Raw genomic sequence first — 22,356 nt, 5'->3', positions numbered from 1 at the left:
AAGTGTTTTTTACAATGTGCTCGAGAATGTACATTCATGTTCTGTAGGTGGTTTTGGTTAAGCATTCTACGTAGCCTCAGCAGGTTTGCCACTAGGTTGTCTCGTTCTGGTGTGAAAACATCTCTGGCTGTGGGTGCAGCGTGAGGGAATGTCAGACTCAAGACCAATTCGCAAATCTCTTCACTTTCTGTCTTATGGGGTTGGTGGACTACACCAACGTGGTCTTAGTAAATAATGAGTTATGCTTCACGGTTCCCGCAACCGGATAAAAAGTATACTATCTTTACCTGTACTATCTTTATATCAGGTTTTTTAGAATATTTCTTCAATTTCGTTCTCCAGGGTTTTACAGGGAATTATAAGCCACTGTAACTTATCTTCAAAGTGGCTCAGCGAAAAGCAAAAATAGTAACAAAAACAACAGTAATCCAGTAATAAAATAATTTCATTTTATTTCATTTATTTATACACATACATTATATTTACATAGACTGCAGATATATTCATTACATTATGGAGTATTTTGTTTTCTTGCACCTATGTATAGTTTATAGTAGGTAAGGCACCTTAGGGAAGCTTTCTCTTATTTCTCTTATATTTGACAATCTCTGTATAATGGTCGTAAGAAATGTGAAGGTATTAACTATTATTTATTTATTTATCTAACGCACTTTGGGTAGATATGTAGTAGGTATAGTTATTTTATTATGTTTATTGCATTGATTGGGTAAGTGGATTATGCAGCGGGTACTGTTTTAAAATGGAGTGTAAGGAAAATTATAGATACAAATATTATTCTTCTTTACATAAATAGTGATATCCATATTTGTGAGTAGATAAATAACAATAAATTGTAAAAGCTAAAAATGGAAAGTAAGTCTATTAGTCATAAAAATATTCTTAGCTATAATTAAAATAATTGATGAGCAAGGAAAAGATCTTTAAAGGTACTTAAATGAGATGTGGATTACCTGTATTTATTATGCAGTGTGCGTTAGATAAAACTTAAAAACAAATCCAAAATGTATATGCCCAAATCATAATCTAAATATATACAATAATAAAAACAACATAATTTTTCCAAAAAATATCATTACGTTACAGTAATCGACCACTTGTGAAATCTATTCAGAGTTTACATAAAAATGTACACAGTATAGTATATGCTAAAATCAGATAAAAAAGACTAGGAGTTACTCCAAATTGATTTCACGTTCAGAAACTGTCCTCAACAACATTATAACAGGTAACAAACTTAACTTTATATTTACAAAAATACAAATCATTTACATTTTACATAGAAGGAAATGCATGCAGAAATTATTTATGTGATAATTCATTATATTTATAAATAACTAAACAAAATTGTCTATATTTTTTTGTGAATAATATTGCCGTTCACATTTATTTTTTATATTAAATTCATTTAGATTTACATGATTTAATTTGACCTTTTAAAACACGAATAGGCAGTTTGTTGTATTCTGAACACAGATGTAAATGCCTCAAAAATTCGATGTTCATAAAGTGTTTGTAAAATAATTGACATACTTTATAGCTGGTAAATCTTTCTACACATGGCTTGAATGGTAATTTTGGTAAATCATTTCACTCCTTGGTAACTTGCGTTACAAAAGTTACCTTCTTAAAACTAAAAAGATACATTTACAAAGATATAGAGGAACACAAAGCTCTTAAAAGAAATATAATTATTATAAAATTAAATATACAATGTGGTAAATTTGGTATACCCGCGGGTCGTTCCGTGTAGTGGGGGATTTAATTGTATAAATCTGAGATCAATTTTACGAAATTAGATTCATAAAAATATGCCTGTTTCACCACTTTTTTTTACGACATTTTTTACGGTTACTGCGTTTTGATGGTCAACAATCGGTGCAAGTATTAAGTCTATTTTAAAGTAAGAAGCTTCACTTACATTTTTTTTTAAGAATAGTATTGCAAAAATTTGTATACTGGGATTGAAAGTCAAAGATCTTTAGGCCAGAAAGAAATACACATCTTTACGTAAGTTACATTTCATTAGATATCAAATAACAAGAAAAAACAGTACTAAAAATATTGTTCAAAACTAATTCGAGCAAGCGCTCACAATTATTGTCTTTGGCAGCAAAACGCAGCATTTGTAGTCGTACGAAAGCTTCTAATAATAGTGGCTTGAGGCGATCAGTCGTTTTTAATACCTAAACATACATACAAACCAATTTACACTCACTCAAGTTACTTTTCAATCTATTTTGTATTCAGGAATTATGCACAACCTATTTAGTGATATATTTTTCGATCATTCTTTACATGTATCTGAATTGTATCAATGGTTTGTCTGTTTCCAAATTCTTAGTTCTATTGACAATGAAAACCTGTTAAGTAACTTTAATTGAAAAAAAAAATAGTCCATTTTAATAGTGAATAAAAAATCCAAAAATAAAGATTCAATTGGTTGAAAGAAAATCAGAAAAAAGCGCAGATTTTCACTGTCAATAAGTAAAAAGATACATGTTTTACCAATAAATTGGTCTTAAAAAAATCCAGTCCATTTTCATTCAAAATTCACCGTTAAAAATACAAATACATTTTTAAAAGCTTTTCCATTATTACCACGCGTAGTTAACCTCACTAATGAAGACATCAGCGAACTCCAATTTGAAAAAAAAAAAAACTTTTTAAAAACGCATATGGATTATTAAGGGGTATTTCTTTATTTTTGTCACTTTTTTGTAGTTTCTAGTTCCTGTTTCACAACACTCAGTCCTTCCATTTCACGGCACAACCCGCTTAGAGATTCTTCTTCGTCGCCTACCGTTGTATATCACAGATAGTCTGACTGTCTACTAGTTGGGCCCTCTCGACGGCGACCAGGCAGCCGCCGGGGGCGACGAGCAGGGGAGCCGATGGCGTCCCAACCCACACCTTTTTGACATCATCTGATGTGTTTTGAGCAAGCGGTGACATGTAGCCGCCCCTGGAATTAAAGAGAAGGAATGATTAAATATTGTTATAGATAAGGTAGACTAGTATTTAAACCACCAGTTTTGGGTCTGATCGCAATATTTTTTACGACCCCTCCCGTTTCACCAACACCGTTCAAATTATCAGAGAGAGTAGAGAGAGAGAGAGAGATTCAGTCAGTTGGATCCATTTGTGTAGACCCTTAAGTCTCCGCAGACCCTTAAGTGCTAGTTGAAGCTTTTAATAATATTTTTGCTTTTGGCAAAAGGTGGCATTCGATAACATTCTCAGCAGATGGATCCACCATTTAGGTAGCCTGTTCCCAACCATGTTGGGGTCGTCCTCCAGTTTAATCGCATGCAGCTGACTACTGTATTACCCACCAGACGGCTATAATGACATCAGACCACCCACCTAAGTTTCCTATCAGCATGTAACAGCGCGTCTGCCTTCAGCAGTCTGACAGCCACTGCTACCAGCAGGAACAGTATGAGCGCGCCGCACACTGGTACGGCGATGGTAGCTGCTTTGAACCACACCTCGCCGTTGTAGTTGGCTCCGCGCTCACTGGCCACTGTTTGGCCTTCTGGAAAAAGAGAGGAATTAGAGGTTAGAAGATTTTTTCCAGGAAGTAAGAAGCAGATCAAATTATGCTATTCGATTTTTTTGGAAGCCTAAAGGCATTTTCGCAAAGCCATATGGCTAATCAAGTAATAAAACCTTCCTGACTGATAGTCCATCAACTCTGTGTGTATCCTATGGCAAAGAATTGGAGTTTGTGTTATGACTACCAAAAGTACCCAAGCTACCGATGGTTTGGTCGTCAAGTAGCACAGATAGGAATCGCCTCTTAATTAAACATTTCCATTTTTAATGAGACGCCTTCAAAAACAAATCATAACACCCGTATCGCTACCTCACAAGTAACATATCTTGTGTTCCCAATGACAAACCGACGTACCCTGTCAGAGCAGAGACAGCAAAAGTCAGCGCATTTATCAACGCCCACCGTAATGATGTTATCTTCAGGGCTATAACCAGAACCTTATCAATAAAATGCACTACGAAACTGCGAATTGTAACATTAATTATGTTGCAATAATTTACTGCTTTTAGATAGGTTTGTTTATGTCTGTCTATCTATTTTTGGACGATCACTTCTACAACATTAACTCTGCAAACATGTAGGTACCTTATCTAAGCCTCCAATGACACTATTCTTTTCTTATATTTTATATTATTCTGGATTCCGGAGCGGAGATCGATTAGACCTGCAAACATTACCCGTTGCAAGAACAGTAAGTAACGTCTCTTCTTTTTCATTAATCTTAAAGTAATGGACAGTTTGGACTCGAAGCAAGATTGAAACTTGCGCAAGTTATCCCACTGCACTAAATCTGACAAAGAGACCCATCAAAGATAAGACACCCACATCTCGCAATGGGCTTGTCTATCCAACTCAGACCCTTAGGCCGGTATTTCAGAACGATATCAAACATAGATCTTGTGTTAAGTACAACCTTAACGTTAGTTGAATTTAATTTCGTTTTAGTAGTGTTCTTGGTGCTTAGATACTTAAATCTCACGCTGTCAGTAGTTTCAATGAATATTCTAGCTGAAGTAGGAGTAAGTTACTTAATTTTGCTTTTCGTATTCCTCTAAATAAGCCAACTTTATGTCTTTGAAAGACAAGCTTAGCAATACCATGTTTTGCTTTATATTTTTTATCGTTCTTTGTTTCACATGCCACTACTAATTATAATGAGTTGACAATCGACCTACATAGGTACGCATTTATTGTTACGCCTGACTAGACGTTCCAAGGAGGTTCATATGGTAGACTACCAGGAACACAATACATTTATTAGATCGAATGGATAATGAATATAGTGTGTCATAATGGCATTCTTTTGGACAATTGATATAGCTGCTATTGTTCTTAATGTTAGCTACGCAATTTTAATCTCGCATAGCCTTCATAATTGGCATGTACCTTTTAATTGCGAGAAGTCGGTGTGAATTTAAAATGTAGGTTTCATAGAAAGGTTTTTGATTGGATAGACAAAGCGTTTTTCCTGTAATGGCAGATACCTGATAAAAATTAACCCGACAATGAAATCATTTAGACCAGAATTCAGTCTTGCCAGTCTGTACAGGAACCGAATTCAGGACTAAGTTAAAATAAAAAAAAATCTAAATCGGTCAAGACAAAAAATATGTCTCATACTAATTGAATCATGAAAAATTTGTCCAGTGATGGAGGACGCGCAAATCTAAAAACTACTTCAAAAACCAAAATGAACTGGACTTCAGATATCAACAGATTTATTAATAGCGATGATAAACACTAGCAAAATTCGAACGAGCAGAAAATATGTCAAGACCGATCCGCACCGTGAGAATAGATACTAAACATAATACTAATAGACGCGAAATAAAAAACACCGTTAACCAAAGAACAGCATTCCTAAATTCCAAAACCATGGGAACATGATAAAAAACATCAGATTTCTAGGCCAATTTCTAGGCCAATTTCTAGGCCAAAATGTAAGAGACAATAGATAGATGATCATTAATTTCATCAAATTGATGTACGATTATTGTTTCAATCGTTAGTGGCGTGACAAACGCGAGATTCACACTTTCACTTATCGATATGGTTGGCGATTTGAAAACCGTGACCAATCGCTAAATATGAAGACTTCTCGATAAATATCCACGAGTGGATCTGAAGTATCGCTAAAGAGTTTGGATAACAATTGCTGCTTGATTGCGAAGATGGGAGAAGTTATTTTGGTCTTTATTTACATGAAATTGGTCCTTCTATCTTGTAACGGAACTAGAATACCATTAGCTGTATTTAAGGTCTCATAAAATATGCTGACGCTTTCATCTCCTTCAATATGCATTACTAATGTTAATATTGTAAAGTCCATTAAAGACGTACCACTTCCCAATTAGCGCTAAACAACTCTCATTATGACGAACAATGAAGATTGATGACAAATAATAACAGCATCAAAAACAGCTACGTAAGACGAAGCCCTAAATAGTTCGTATCAATGAATGAATAGCATTCTTTAAGATGACCTAGCACAATATTGAATTACATACATGATCTCATTCGTTTAATGCATGCATACTTATGTCATTCAGCAGATTCAATCCTTATACGAGCCCCATTGTACAGCAGCTACTCGTAAAACGGCTAAAATATGAGACTTGGCAAATTGCTTTTTGTGATGAACTCAAGCCCTTCACATTCTACGTCGAGACTGATATAACTAGAGAAAGCTTTCCTTTGTATAGCAGCAAAAATCACTCCTTAGATGCGGTCACCGAAACAGGTCCCTGGCTATTTATAACAGACGATTAACAGTTTATTACCGCACGAACTAAAGTAGTCTTTAATACTAGGGCTTAAGATTTATTTTAGCTGGACGGGAAACAAAAGTTAATTCCAACAAAGGAATATAAGCTTGAAACAATTGCGCATCGCAATCACGGCCGCAGGCTAAAACCATTATGGTGAAGAAACTAGCCCAGATCTGTAATGCTAATCTACAAATTGTTATTATTAACACATTCATGAGATTTGTCTGCAGATTCAATTATTTTCACATGTATGTCATTCAACCTTTTATTGTGATACATCTTATTAAAATTCCAACTGAATTGCGTCTATTCAAAAGCTTGATACCCAAATTCCTTACAGGGAACCTAACAAAATAAAGCCAACCAAAACGCGGTGTGGGCGAAATCGCGTGCAGATCTTAGTATCCATTATAGTTACACTATTAATACAAACCTCGAGGCGTTAGGAGGGAAAATTTATTCCGCATTACAATTTGTTGTATAATCAAACGATGGTGCGTGGATTGCACTTGATTAGGCCAGCGCTGGGGGCGAGGATTTAAATCGTACCGTTCCTAAATGTCGTGGAAACAGAGTTAATGAAGATTAAGAGCATCCTACAGTTGGATATGAAATATAGCTTGAATCTTAAATAGCAATCGATGATTCAGAATTGGTTCAATCAGTGTGTGAGTTCTAACAGGTCTTAGACATAAACAAAATGGAAGAAAGTTTGCAAAACAAGAGACTTCTCTGAATAGGAAAAGTCTACATCATGGCTCCAGACTCAGACAAACATATGGATTCTGTTACAATTACTCATACACTCACAAGTCGAATAAAAAAGAAACAGAAGAAATACAATTCTAGGGACAATGAACTGCCTGAACTCGAAAGTAATTTTGATGATCTTCATACAATTGCACATAAACAACGTTTAATTGCTCAACATTCTGAAACAATATCTGGTGCACTTGAAAATCCGTAAACCTCTGACGTAACGCTGCAAGTATAGTCCAAGAACTGACTCATGCGCTGTTTACTTTAGATACTGAGACCGCTAGAATAATATCTTTGTTCGAGGAAACCGCTTGGATGGATTTTATTGAAATTACAGCGTGTTTGAGTAAACGCGGTGAGAACAGAATGTATACAATTTAACGCGAGGATGAGGTGAAAACGTCATGGAATATTGTGGAGCTTTAGTAGCTAGGCAGCAAAACGAAATAATAGTAGAAAATAGGGAAGACTGCGATCCGATTTTTGACCCGGTAGATGATGAAGTATCGGAACAGGTATATGTAAATCATGACTTTGATGATTTCGTTCATTTTAGAGACGAAAACAGTGTCAGATATGATGTGAATGAGGTTGAACTTACAGATTGATTAGTTAATGATTTACATAACATTTCTAATTTAACTAAAGTTGCATAAAGATTTAAAAGTGTCGTAAACCTAAATCAGAATTTTAATCCGGCGCTATATACACCTTTATGGTATCATAAACAAGTCATTTAATACATTATAAATTATAAATGACAAACGGTAGGAGAAATCGTTTTTTTGCTTAACAAGTAACTAGTGATTTAATACCGGCTCAAATTGAAATATACATAGAACCAGCATTATCACTTTTAATAGCTTGTCAATTCAAAGAATTGAATTATTTATTAAGCCTATTAAGGTATTTACAGACTTTTCTAAAACGTACGTTGCGTTCTAATTGGTTACTGTTAAAGGATTATCTTCAACCTGCGGTTTTTTGAGTAGCATCCAAGACTGTAGGAATATTTGTTATTTAAAGTTCAGCTTCTGCTATAATTCTCATCTCATTGTTCAATTCTTTTAGATGCATTCCTGGACTTTTTTCTTCATCTTTATTAATTTTCTTAACAATAACAGCAAAACTAATGTTACTGATACATTGACCACAATACATTACAAAGCCAAACGCAATACTGCAATGTATTATACAAAGAATAACATAAAACAACCTGCGGGATGAGTCCTGCGCACGCGACGATAAATTGCCAATCTGAGTTCACCTTTAGTCATTCTGTTTGACACGGAATTACTGCAACTTGTACTGATGTTATCTCTCTAAGAAACTGTCTGCGGCTTTTAAGTTTGTTAAATCGTTGAATAACGTGAGATTATTAAGTAAAATGTTAGGTAATATAACTTGTGTCTTTAGAATTTAAGAAATACTGAGAACCAAGTTTATTGCATTACTGCTTTAAGTGCTGTCATCGATCAAAAGGACTAACTTTTGGGTTCATTTTGTTTCATTTCATCGTGATTGTCAGTTGTTTTTGCAGTAAGCATACCAATGCAGTTGTTTGTACTGACTTTTTAATTCAAATTGATTTTTTTATTCATTTTCAATGTTTTCTGAGAATTCCTGACCGCTGCAGTTAGCCGCTACATAAACAAATTAAACATTCTTTATCTCCGGATTTTTAAGTGTGTCAAGGTTCATCCTTTGCAAATTCTGGTCATACTATACCTACTTCTATATGGAACTTGGTGTCAACTATATTACCTTTAGTCTGCATATTACGAAGTTTTGATTTTAATTCGATCTTGATACAGAAACTGCCTATACATATGTACTTATTCATCACGTTTGTTTGAATGCGTTATCCAATACAATTTACGACTGCAATAGTATTGTATCAATATAATTGGATTGCCGGCAATGTTAGAAGCTATTTATGTTTATTGTACTGATAGTTTTCGTATTAATTTATTGTTTGTATGTTGTTTTGTTAGTTATATTGGTACAAATTAAATGGACGGTTATATTGTTTGTAATGTGCAGTTAAAGACCTTTCTTATCGTGGTTTCATTTGTGTTCTATATTTTCATATTCAATTACACTGTTCCTAGAAGTTATATTGTATTAAGTATCGCCATTATTTCTGTTAACTTGGATTTCTATTAATTTGATTTTACTACCTGTTCAAACTCACCTGCCTTCAGAAGCGACACAGCCTTTAAATTACATTCAACCTTAGCTCAATAATTCCCAGTTGTCCAACTATAAACTGTGTGCCATATTTAGACTGTAGCCCTACAGTGTTGCAGTATTCGGTTGCATTTGATCTTAATCAATTCCGATCTTGTTATAATGTATGCAATCTTCTAAATGCAGGTTTGTTATGGTCTTGAATATCGTTTAGATAAATGTAATCGATTCCTCTGGAGTTATGAGTATCGATATAAGGAAAAGTGTTGGCTCCATTCAGTGCTTATCTAATGAATTCTATCGTTGTATTATGTATGAATGTTTATTTGATGTATGAAGGAACAAGTAACGGTTATATAAAATCGGTATCGAGCTAATTTTAAAAGAGAATTAGAGCAGTTTATTTATTGCTTCCTTTTCTGTATACCAATTAGCATTGATTTTGTGTTTCAATTTATGGTGTTAGCGCCTCTAGTGTTTACCGGAATTCAAGATTCTGAATGGACTGCGCAAATATTATAAAATGCGTTCAATAATGAACTAGTTATTTGGGATTAGATAAAGGTATGAAGACATATGATCCTGGACCAATACTCCAGACTTAGAATCTACGCGGAAAACTGCTACCTAATACTGTCAACGCGAAAGTTTAGATGTTTGTTACTCTTTAATTCAAGTATTTCTGAACGAATTTAATAAAATTTCCCATCTATTTATCGGAATAACATATGGGCTACTTTAAATAGAGGTACGAGACATAGTTTCCTTGGAACACGGAAATCAAAAATAGCATAAATTATAAACCTTAATAAAACTTACCAAATTCATTACTAGTAAGGTTAAGCCTCGCTCTGGCTATGGGGCTGTCCTCGTGATTGCAGAGGTCAGTGAAACAGCACAGCAGGAGCGAGTGTTCTGACGAAGGTGGTGGACCTCCGGACCCTGGGGAGTTCTGACAGCGGGATAAAGCTTCTTCTTCCCTGGAAATTGTGGAAAGATTGAATTAGGTTGATTACAAAAATATAAAGCCTTTAAGAAGACTTGTGACTCTGGGGAGAAATAGAAATTAGTAGCAGTTAGTAGCAGTAAATCAACGATGGTCTTAGGGGACGCAAATTCCGAACTTCCTTTTAAATTATGTAGAAGTTTTACGACTTTAAAAAGTAGACCACAGAACTCCCTATCTTCGTTTTACAGGCGTTGTTAAAAGATGGCGTACTTTAACACTAACGAGACAAAATCTAGTCCACATTAACAATCTTAATTGCAAAGATTGGAAAATAAACCATAAAGTTGCAATTTAATAGCCAATAAATCAGCTGTTACATCCTTCCATAGACAAAACCCGTCCGTCCTGTCTTTCACCCGTCCCAACAAAAAGGTTGTCTCAAGCGAGTTTATAAAACAAAAGAAAATCATAAAGCTTATATTTATTGAATTCAGAACTCGAACGTTAAATGGCGGATTTTTTGCTCGATTCGAATTCATTTTGAGTCAGTTGACTCAATGGTATTGAAGCAAAAAATTCTGCAGTTAGCCTCGGCCTGTACTTGTTACTTTATAGCGTGAAGAAAAAAATGCAATTTATGTCTTGAAGTTGGTACAAGTTGTGGGCATTCTAGGTCTTAATTACTGAAGAATTTCAATTGAGATGAAAAACTTATTGGAGTGGAATAAAATCTGCATTGGTTAGAATGCTGAGGAATCTAGTTTCATTCAATACTCGAGATCGACTTTTGTAGAACAGAAAATACCGGGTGCCTGAGTTTTCCTCACTTTTAACCATACAAAAAGTACAAAATAATAAATAGAGAAAATATAACTGTGAAAAGATAAAAGACAGGCACATTAAAACCTCGTAACAGATGCTACTCAGATGCGCATCAAGTGATTACATTGCGCACCTCCCATAGTGTTTGACTTGCGCAAGAGTGTGTTCTGCCAACTGGGTATGCCAACTGATCGGTGCACGTATTTGCTATAGTAAGTACTTTGATTTTGATTTACTAAGACACAATGTTTATTGTGACTTTTATACTTCAGTTTATAGTGCACTTTTTGTATAAGCACAAATATCATAATGTTGAAAAGTTTAATACTAATGAACGAATGAATTATTAGGTTTAGACAGAGATGAATATTATATGAGTTGGAGCTGATTATTTCAGGGACTGCGATTGAAAATAAAAACTTTTTTATTTCTTAATTTCCGCGAGACATGGGCAAAACCGCAGGCGGAAACTAGATATATTTTAAAAGATATACATTCTACAGGTGTTTACAAAAAAAACTCAAATATTTTTTTTATTGTTCGTTATCTTATCCATACCAATATCGGTTTGAAATTACAGAAGTTATCTTTTATCTTAAAATTATGCAATTAAAAAAGATCTAAATGAATGCTAACAGAAGATTAGTTTTGATCAATTAAGATTTTGATAACCAAGCTAGTAATTATAATAAAATTTGCACAAAAAAGTTATTTAGTTAATAATTATGATGAATCGCCTAAAAAGATTTATTATTTTTTATTGAGACATAATCTGTAGTCAAATGACCACAGATTAGATAAAGCCTAAAGAAGGATTTAGTATATTTTTTTTAAGTATAAATTGAATATGTATACATTTTGGTTCGTGTCATAGGCGCCTCGATAAGGCTTTGAAAGGAAGTTAAAAGATCAAGGATAACATGATACATAATGATTATAATGATTTTAGGCGCCTCATTAGTGTAAACATAACATTATAAATTCTTGATTCCATTTACATATGTTATGTAATCAATGAAGGAACTAACTACTGGAATCTTTCCAAATATTGTGAAAGAATATTAAAGTCCTGAAATACTTCTCAAAAAGGCAATTAGTTCTTACCATGGAATATGATAAAAATGAGAGCAATACACAAAATCAAAAATCGTGTAATCAAATTAGACTGAAAATCTACCTTTTCGAACGTCAGAATTACATAAGACCGCCCCTCAGAACACTCAACTCTTCACGACTTCTAATGTGTTATGATTGGGAATATTTTTTTAAAAACACATACAAAACAGGTTTTCCTTTAATTAAACACATTTTAAAGTGTGCCTGACATGACCAATAGCCGCTCTGATGTAATATAGTATGTAAACACCCTGATAAACGGTTGGTCACTCACCATAGCAGTTTATCATCGTTTACCATCGCATCACATTATATGCAAGAGGCATACAAATCTTGTCTCAACATTTTTTAAAGGCTTTTTATAAAGACATGAAGATTTATGTTATTTGTCTTAGAAAAGGTAACCAACTGGATACGTTATCGTATCGTATCTTTGACAAAGCCAAGCTAAGAGACCGCAACTCTTTCCGCTGCGTAGGTACGTCAATTTTGCACTAATTGTTTAGTTGCTTCGCCCGTCGTGCTTTGGAAGACTTTTCAAAAGACAAAAGTGCTCTTGGCAGTTCCAGTTGGTTGCATGCTCTTAGTTATTTGTAGATGTACCCTTGGACAGCACGGTCAGATAATAATGTCGCGTCAATGGAATACAAATGATCACTTAGTAGTGAAGTAAGTTTACTTGACTACATATATTTTAAATGTTGACACACTCACACTAATGTGGAGGCTGTTTATGCGGGTTTTAATGGGACTTACGATGACTACCTAAATAGAGCTGCCCAATCTTATTTGGATCCAAAGAACGTTGTTTTCGACGTTAACATAAGATTAAGAACTGCAAGAGAGTAACACAAAAGATTCTAAGCATTTTTTTTATAATTAGGACCAAATAGAAAGAAGGAAGAAACATTTTAATAAAAGAGCTAATTATTGTTTAGGCACCACAACAAGATTTAGAATAAAAGAGTGTGTGATGCGTACAACGCCAACGTATCTGAGAAGTATCAAATTTAAAAAATTACAGTCATGTCGCAAACGATTCACAGTCCCCATTCTCACGAAATTTAAATAAAATTAAAATTTACTCGTACTTAAGAACATATCTTGAATATTGAAGACTTGAGAAGACATTTGATGTATTAGTTTGAGCGTTTAACATACAAAACAGCTTCTTGTTTGAATAAATCTTGCGTGAACTCTGATCTTTTTCAATATACAAGCTGTTGGTTTCTAATATCGTATAATTTTACTTTACGTTTATTACGTGTGAGTTAACATTGGTTTTATGTACATGTAGTTTGATAAGAGACTGTAAAGTTTGCTGAGAATATAGCAGTAGGGAGTAGACTTAGCCTACCCGCAAACTGGAGACTAAACAGTCGGCCTACAGTTGATCTGAACATCATCCTCCGAACCTTCTCCCACTTCTGTTGGGTTCGGCTTCCAGTCTAACCGGTTGCAGCTGTGTATTAGTGTTTTACAAGGAGCGACGGCCCTATCCGACCTCATAGGCAATTTTTTTTTTTAGTATCCTGATTTCAATTAAAGGTTTCATTCGGTCTGATACCGGTCAAATACTTGATCTTTGCAATGTGCGTATTACCATTCATCTCCATTTATGAGCCCAAACAAACTATCGGCCGACTAAAAGTTTGCAGTGTGGAGACTGTTAGTGTTCTTGTAATGGCTGCTTTTACTTATATCGAAACTTGATACGTGAATAGTAAAATGTTTATTGTTTTTACGGACTATGAAACTGCAGTTTGCATTGCAAGAATCAACAATACTAAGGTGCGCTCCAGCGAGCTTTTAACTGAACTTTCTATTCTCATAAATATTTTCCAATTAACTCAGGAATGTTAATTTTAACAGCCTCATCTTTGGCAATATTTTTATCCTTTTTACAAGGAGCTAAAGCATATAATTTATATTTGCTAAACCATAGATGTGGACATGTACTGTCTATACCCGCGAGGAAAAGCAAGCATGAAGTTTACATCATAAAAATTTCGACGACAAGTAAAGCCCTTAAGAAAACACGCTGGCATGTAACACGCAGTTGCTAATAGCCTTCAATAAAAGATTACCATAAACAAGAACATTTTAATGAGCATTTTTACAACGACAACATAACCGTGTCTTCGTCACTATCAAATTTCGCTCAATCTCTCGATAATCACAATTATCTTCGTCTATTTTTTTTAATTATAAGTTGGTTTCTCACGGGAACGAAGCAAGCGTTGTATTTGAAAGAATTTCGTCAATTTGAATAATTTAGACGCTTGCTTTTTGATTTTTGGTTCGACGATTAAAAACCTATTTGCTGAAACGATTTGTTGGTTCCAATTAAGGTTTTGTGGTGCTGGTATTTATTAAACTATTATTTCGTTTTGGTCACATGTAGCTCCAAGTGCCTGACCTTCTTCGTTAAGCTCAATGATGATCACGACTTGTATTACCGGATGGGGACATTTTTTTTAAACTCGCTCAGTAGTTATTAATCAATAGAAACTGTCAAATTTTATAAGAGGAAAGCTCCTCACGAAACTATCTCTAGAACAGCAGAAATTATTAAGTACATCGCACCCTTTGGAACAAAGCATGGCGTGATGTGAACTTCATTGTATACTCAATTTACAATGATGCAAGAACGCCTTGTGCATACAAAAAGGTTTCATACCTCCTTCTTTAGCCGCTGTTATTGATAGCATAACTTAACTCCGTGGCGTAACAATGGTTATGACACTGCGCTGCAACTTTTTGCCGCATCCATTCGATTATAAGCCGCGGAAGCCGTCACATTTACATGCTTTATGAGGTACGGAAAAACGCAATTAATGGACGGTAGTTTGCAGTAATGAGGCGCCTTGATGTACCTTTACTTTCTTTATTGTAACCCGGAATATGGGAAACGTTTTGACAACCTCATAACTCTAATTGGACGGATCGGATATCGGCAAAAAGTCCCAAACTGAAGCGCATACAGAATACTCGTGATTTAAGTCTACAAATAAATTGACAAAAGGCTACTACAAAATCATTTCTTTGTTTAACACAAAGATAAACAAATGACGATTAACAAAACAGTTTCCTAACAACCATTAAATCAATTGCAAATTCAAAGCCACGGCCTCTTACTAAAAACTATGCATATGTATACAGACATACGGAAAACCCGTACATTGTTTTCTGTCTAGCAATTCATTCCACGTACCTTACTTAAGTACACGAATAAGGATTGGATGTTAGGCATATATGTAATCTTATCTATGGAAATTTGCAAGCAGGTCTTTCATATCAAAACTGGGGTGTGTTTCATCATCTTCTTCCTGCCCTTATTAAAATATTATCTCTTATTGACGGTATGCATGATCTTCTATATTCCTCTATCTGCCGAAATCTCACAAGTCACATTTTCTTTCCAACCATTTCATCATTCTCACCGTCTATCGTTTCTAAAGTCACAATCTTGCTCTACCAAAGTCCATCTAAATTCATGCTCAAAACCTGTTTGTTTGTTTTTATTTATTTTAATATTATGGAAGTAATCATCTAATTAGTCCTCAACAACAAGCTTTATTTAGTCACTCACGTTGTCCGTGACTTTATCTGCGTGAACAGAAAGATTCAGATTTCAGAATTTATTTAGTAAGTATTTCAATTTGAAGTCCGCACTACATTGTTCCACAGACCACAGCAAAGTGTGACAGATTGAAACACATTGTTGATACCAGTGACAGTTTTTGATATAATCCCCCCTCAAAACATTACGTAGTAGCTTCGACACGTGGTGGGTCTACTTATAAGGGATTAAAAACAAAAGATAGATAGACAAACTCACCAAATGTTCTTCTTGAAAAACCTAGGGTTTTGTACAATCATCAGGTATTCCAGAATAGTATTACTGAGTAGACTGTACTAGTGAAAATAAATTCTAAACCTAGAGAAATCTTTCTTGAAATACGGCTCAATTCTGTAATCTGTTGCATCTTCGTGCACCTGACTATCGTAACTCCATAAATGTTCCAACAAGTTACAGCCGCATAAAAAAACTGATAAAACCGCAGTCCTAGTTTACTGCTACCCGTTTGCGGGCCCATAACACTTTAATCCAAAGAATAAATTAAACACTTTCCTTTACAACGCGAATATCATCTACATACATTACACGCTCTCTAGACTAGTTGATAAAAAAACTAATAGAAGTGTAAATGATTAACACAATTAATCTTGGTTAATAGACGATTGTAATGTTAACTAATTAGCAGTCAGAATTCCGATAGCAACTAAAACAAAACATGAAGATAAGGTTCCAAGCAAATATAATGAGTGAAACTATAAATAAATACAATCAGTTGAAAGCCAATTAAGTTTTAATCTCGTACATCGTGGACTTGTTTTTGGTCTGATTTTCTTTTTTAATGAATGCACCAAGTATGTAAGTACTTTGGCTGCACATGAAGATTTTGCCTCTCTAAAAGATACCTAGCTAAAATAAGTTCATGATGTTTCAGAACCGAATTTTTCCATCAGTAACATCGAATATGATCAATGCTAAAGTTCACATTATGTACAAAATTAATATGCGTAAGAATTGGCAATTAAAGTAATCCTTATTATGCAATTTGAAGTATTGTTATTGTAAGCATAGTTCAAAATCCAACTCGATCAATCTGTGCTGTTTATGCAAGAGGAAAACAAACGAGAGTTTAAACAATAAATAAATAAACAAGTACAAATGACGTGTTTAGAAATAGATAACAATATAATCTGTTGTAATAGTACAAATAGCTGAAACAAAGAACTAGTTGAGATCACAAAGAGCCTAGATTACTGACATGCAATTGACCCATCTAGATAATTCCATACCGATATCGATGATAGTATTTATCGACTGTAAAAAAGCTGATTCTCAGAACAAAGCCTAGAGGAGACATTCTTGATTGTCAGTCAACCCAATCAAATCTGAACTTTATTGGTTTATGATACGGTGTGATTTGGGTAGGAAGTATTGAATAGTCCGGGTCGGCGCCCGCGCCGCACTATCTAGCCTGACCCGCGCCTCAACCCCAGCAGAGTCACCCTTATCTGAACAAACGAGGACATCAAACCGACATCACTCAACAGCACTTTATATACACAATAAACAAGTCAAACGAGAATTAATTACCGATAAAATAAGCGAATATCAATTTGAATTCTATGGAAATCTTAACGAAGCGGACACGGCGATCGTTAGCGAAGATAATGGCAGAGATTGCCAAAAAGGAGCAAAAATTATTTAAAGTAAATAAAAGTGGGCATGCGGCAGACTCAAACCGGTTCGGTGAACGCGGCCCGGGCCGATCCGAATAAGATAATCAACTGAGCGGGTAATTTCAGTGTATAAAAACATAGAGGAGTCCGGCATGCCTTCGCCGGTATAATTAATAAACCGAGGTGAACATACCGTGCGCCGTATAAAAAAGAAACGACGATTACTTAATGTTCTACTGTTGTTAAGTAAATAGAAGCATTTATTGATGGAAATTACGATTTCTATGAACAGGTGGTAGAGATGTTAGATGAAGATCTTTGATCTCAATAATTAAAAGATAATATGGTTTTACAATGTTCGATATCAAAGCGGTGGAACTATCATCTATTCATAACGATTCTGAAAGTAAATTAGTGTCAACACATTCTAATAAATCTCTAATTGTGTCGTTACGTTGTGATCATGATGAAAGCGGCAGTCATTTCGAAACTGAAGACAAATTGATTGAAGAGACTTGTACTCAACGAGAGAGCCCATACACTAGCATGATAAGCAGGATTGATGGATGACAATGCACCTCACATGATGACTAACAAAAGAATAATAATTAATTCCACGATGAAATTCGAAAAGGCAGTGCCGCTGTATCTTAGGTAAGTTATCGTAATTACTTTATAAATAGATGGGAAAATGTCAATAGATAGACTTAAGATTGTTATTGATGATTATTGGTCAGAGAAGTTTATGATTAGTATGAGTTAAATGTTATTGAAGATATGAAATCTGAATGTTTCAATAGAAACGAATGATGATCGTTTGATTGCGTGGAGAAAAAGAAAATGTAAAGCAAGTATTTGCGATCAGATAGTAGGACAAGATATAGACAAGACCGCTGTTAAAAAAATACTGGTAGCCAAGCTTAACAGTAGTCACAAGATAAATGCTTAAGATACAACGGCAAGTCAAAAGCAAATTGACAATTATTTAAGTGAAACTTGTATGCAAATTACAGTAGCTGGTAAATTAATACTACTCAGATCTTTGTCGCTTGTAATGTAATTTTATACAAGTTAAAAGTCATCAAATAAATTTTGGTCAAACCATTGCGCGGGTGCGCTCAAACGTCCAATTTGTTAAATGACGTACCTTTTTGTAAAGGGTTGACATTTAAGCGATGGTCGGCATACTAATTAGAATCGCAATTAGAAATGATAAAATCTCCTGTCCCTCTTAAGGAATGTTGTTGGAGCGTTCCTTTGGCTTTTTATCGTACACATCATGTTTAATGTTGAAATCGACGGACGAATCTCGGATTCAATTTACGACATTACTGAAAATTAATTTTGTTGTAAGTTTTTCAATTTGTTGCTTGGTTGCTAATTTTATGTCAAGTTGGGCTTATAATTTTATGTGTTTTGCAATCAAATCTTGGATATCATTACAATTTTTTATAAACTTGACCGGAGATGACCCTTACATTGTTCCAAAACAAGCTTATCTGTTTTAGTGACAAGGCTACTGAGTACTGCGCACACAGATTATGATTCAAAATCTAGAATTTTCCATCGTATTACATACAATGTAAACATTTTGCGCACAATTGTGATAAAACCACTACTTCCTTCTTCTTTGTTCTCTATTATTTCGTCCTAACTGAGAGATTTGCGTAAACCGCATTTCTCTTCAACTTCTTGCCTTTCGAATCTGTTCCTTTCTTTGACAAACAGTCTCATAAACAAAAACCAGCTATTAATGACAAAATACTTACGTATCAGCCAAATGCTGGAGGCATCCGTGCCTCGCGTGGTGCGTGCGCCTGGGCAGCTCGCTGTAACAACCCCCGCTGCGCGCAGACCGACACATGTAGCCTGTGCCCACGCATTGCGCAGTGTTGCAGTAACATCTCACTCCCGCGTCACCGTCGTTTGAATCTGGAATAAAAAATATAATCTAGATTGTAACAAAGATCAGGTTACATGGTACTTTTGTTTTTGTTTTACTAGTCACAAGTACAGGCGTTTATACAAAGTCTAAGTACAGTGAAAGTGAAAAGGACCGCATAAACATTGTGTAATAGAATTCCTCTAAACATAAAATTGAAAACATATTAAGTGTAAACGAATAAATTGAAACAGGAAACGGTTATTGCGAATGCAAAAGGAAATGCATTATAAGTGTATCCAATCACTAGTATCGACACTATGGCGCCTTGTGGTGTCGTAAACTTTGATGGCGTACGATTTGCCGTGCCTACGTCCTTACCTATAAATTATAAGATTTTAGTGTCTCAGACGCAGTATACATCAATCCATGCTTTTAGACACCAAACACTAACAAAGGAATTCTTTAACATCATGTTACGACTGCTGTATTCCTGAAACCACCGCGGTGAATCATCCCAAAGTTGACGGAATAGAAAAAGCTTTCCTTTTATCTCAAAATGGTAACCCATCGACGACAAGCCGATGAACCGGTAAAAATAACATACAGCTGGTTCGTGGCGCGTATCGTGTATGAATAATGCGCATGTCATACTCCACGGGCCCCTACATAAATATCCTCACAAACGGCCAGCCTCCGACCGCATTCAATGTAAATGCTTTGGCTCCAGACGATGAAACAAAACAAAATTAATTTCAGAGGGACGCCGCTTTATTTGCTCTCGACAACGGAGGAAAACTTAAGGAAGACCCCCCTTGATGTCCGGCATCTTTAGGATATCTTTTTCGTTCACGGAATCGTGTATTTTTTTTTAACCCTCATATTTGAATGATTAGTGAGTTGTCCGATGCCCAGGCGCATCGGCGGGACATCGATTAAGAATCTCGATAAAAACGATACTAAGAGACAACGTCCAGCTAATCACGTTTTAAGGGGTCATTAATGTATTTAAATAAATGAGCTGATTTATTATTCCCTAAAAGTCGCCTTTGAATGATCGGAAAAAGTCCAGTAAAAACTTAATGAGCCGAATGTCTCCGAATTCACAAAGAAATTGCAGAATTCCGTTCGTGCTCAAACCGGCAGATGAAGTCGCGGGCGAATGCGAAGCCGCAATAAATAAAACAATTAAAGAATAAAATACCAACGTAAAAAAGCAAAAGAGTTGCGCGCCGTTAATAGCTAAACCTTTTGAGCAGGGGAAATTGAAACTTTTAATAGCGAACTTTAATAGCTTTTGCACGCAGAATTGCTTCCATTAATTGCACTTTGCAGTGCGCCATGCATTTATTATGAAATCGAGATTCTATTATGGCCGTTAATTTAATGTTGTTTGTCTTAAGGTTCCACGATATGGGCAATTTTATAGTTCAATTGTAGAATGGTATTTCATTATTAATCCTGTTGCACTTAAAACAACTCATCACCTCTCATTAGTAGCCATCAATGCATCGAACATTATGTTAGACGAATACCATTAGACCGGCTTTACAATCAATTTCGAGTCAAAAACGACGGCATAAATAGAACAACGAAGGATAAGGTAAATAAAAAACAAATAAACAAAAGCGAAAAGGGTCCCGGCATGTTATTTGGTATTGATAAATGGCCCTCCGGAGATGTGAGAGAAAAGGATGAAGCGGGGCCAGAACGAGATAGCTTTACTAATGATCATGAAGGCAGGATGCATCCAAAGATAAAAGAAAGTGCTTCTTATCTTTTCCCAAGTTTGGTTTTCTTCAATGTGTAAAAGCTTTATAGGAATTGTTAAGTGCATAGGCGCCAATTCTTCACGGTGCATTTACTCAGAAAGCGGTGCTTCACGGTTGCAAGATTTTGTTTGGACACCCGAGCATTATGGAGGGCCGGTGTAATCGGTCACCCTCTGTCACGTGGCGCTACAAACGAGGTGTTAATTTCCTAGTTTCCTCTTTGTTTGCTCCACTAATTGAGTACCGTGGGGGGATTTTTGGGATGCTTTGAAATAAGTGGAATGCACTTAAATGATGAGCTTTTTGTGAAAGCCGATCTAACAAACAGGAAAAGCTTTTGGAAACGGTTCCCTTGCATCAGAAGTTTTTCTGAAAGCATTTACGATAAAGACTTATTTAAAAGAGCAAATATTTAGCATCGGAGCGATTGCATCGCGACACGGGAGCCGGTTTTGGTAAATCGCGATTGAAATGTTCTGGTCGCGAGACGCCGCTGCGGTGAAACAGATCTTTATAATAAGATAACTTTAACGCCGGTTCGTTTGCCACGTACGTCCCTTCAATTTCATTACAGATGGCCGCAACGAAACGTCTATTCGGAGTATCAAGTTCCAAGCCCATTTCTTCAGCACATTTCGCTCATTTCAGATCAGAGATTCAATTTAGATCTACCGCTCAGATAGTGAAACTCTCAACAGAAATAGTCCGCTATTTCAGTCAGTTTATCTACAAAGGTCTAAACGAACCGGTTTTACAGTTTAATAATCTCGTGTTTACTAGAATCAAAATGATGGACCGATAACTTTCATAATCCCAGAATTCGACGGATTTAAAGTTTTTATTAGCTCTTCGTTGTAAGATTGTAATCATTAGTAAGCATTAGAAGTTTATGACTGAGAAGATGCGCTCTTGGGAGACGTAATTAAACATACAGTTTCTGTTAAAACCAGCCGAATGGGAATCTGATGGTAATAGCGCCTAACTAATGTTGCGACAACGGCTTTCTCCTGACGTTCACACGCTGTCCGACTCCGTTTTATCTAGTACTTTATTACGTTAATAATGATTGTGGCGCGAGCCGCAGCCGGTTTCTCTGCTATTCAGATTGGAGCTAACATAACAGGCTTTATGCTGATTGGATGACGCGGAAAAAGCAAGGCTGCTTTGCGGCCTTGTTGTCGCATTCCAATGTCCGCTATTTGAAACTATTTATTGGCTGTCAATTTGGACCGTTTGATTTGTGTTCTGATGTGACCGCACGGGCC

At 35.5% G+C, this 22,356-nt stretch overlaps 1 protein-coding gene across 1 annotated transcript in view; it reads right to left on the bottom strand.

Moving 5' to 3' along the window:
* Positions 1 to 427: 427 nt before the first annotated feature.
* Positions 428 to 22,356, bottom strand: part of LOC110372219 (BMP and activin membrane-bound inhibitor homolog) — a 58,965-nt gene continuing 37,036 nt past the window's right edge. The window contains exons 2-5 of the mRNA XM_021328801.3: positions 19,207 to 19,369; positions 10,114 to 10,274; positions 3,385 to 3,556; positions 428 to 2,983 (exon numbers count right to left, since the gene is read on the bottom strand). Coding sequence (XP_021184476.2) covers positions 2,818 to 2,983; positions 3,385 to 3,556; positions 10,114 to 10,274; positions 19,207 to 19,369 — 662 coding nt within the window. The 3' untranslated portion in view covers positions 428 to 2,817. The remainder of the gene's footprint in view (positions 2,984 to 3,384; positions 3,557 to 10,113; positions 10,275 to 19,206; positions 19,370 to 22,356) is intronic.

This window comes from Helicoverpa armigera, chromosome 8 (genome assembly GCF_030705265.1).
Source record: "Helicoverpa armigera isolate CAAS_96S chromosome 8, ASM3070526v1, whole genome shotgun sequence".
Classification (NCBI taxonomy): domain Eukaryota; kingdom Metazoa; phylum Arthropoda; class Insecta; order Lepidoptera; family Noctuidae; genus Helicoverpa; species Helicoverpa armigera.
Note: the sequence above shows the minus strand (reverse complement) of the source record. Positions and strands in the feature narration are given on the sequence as shown.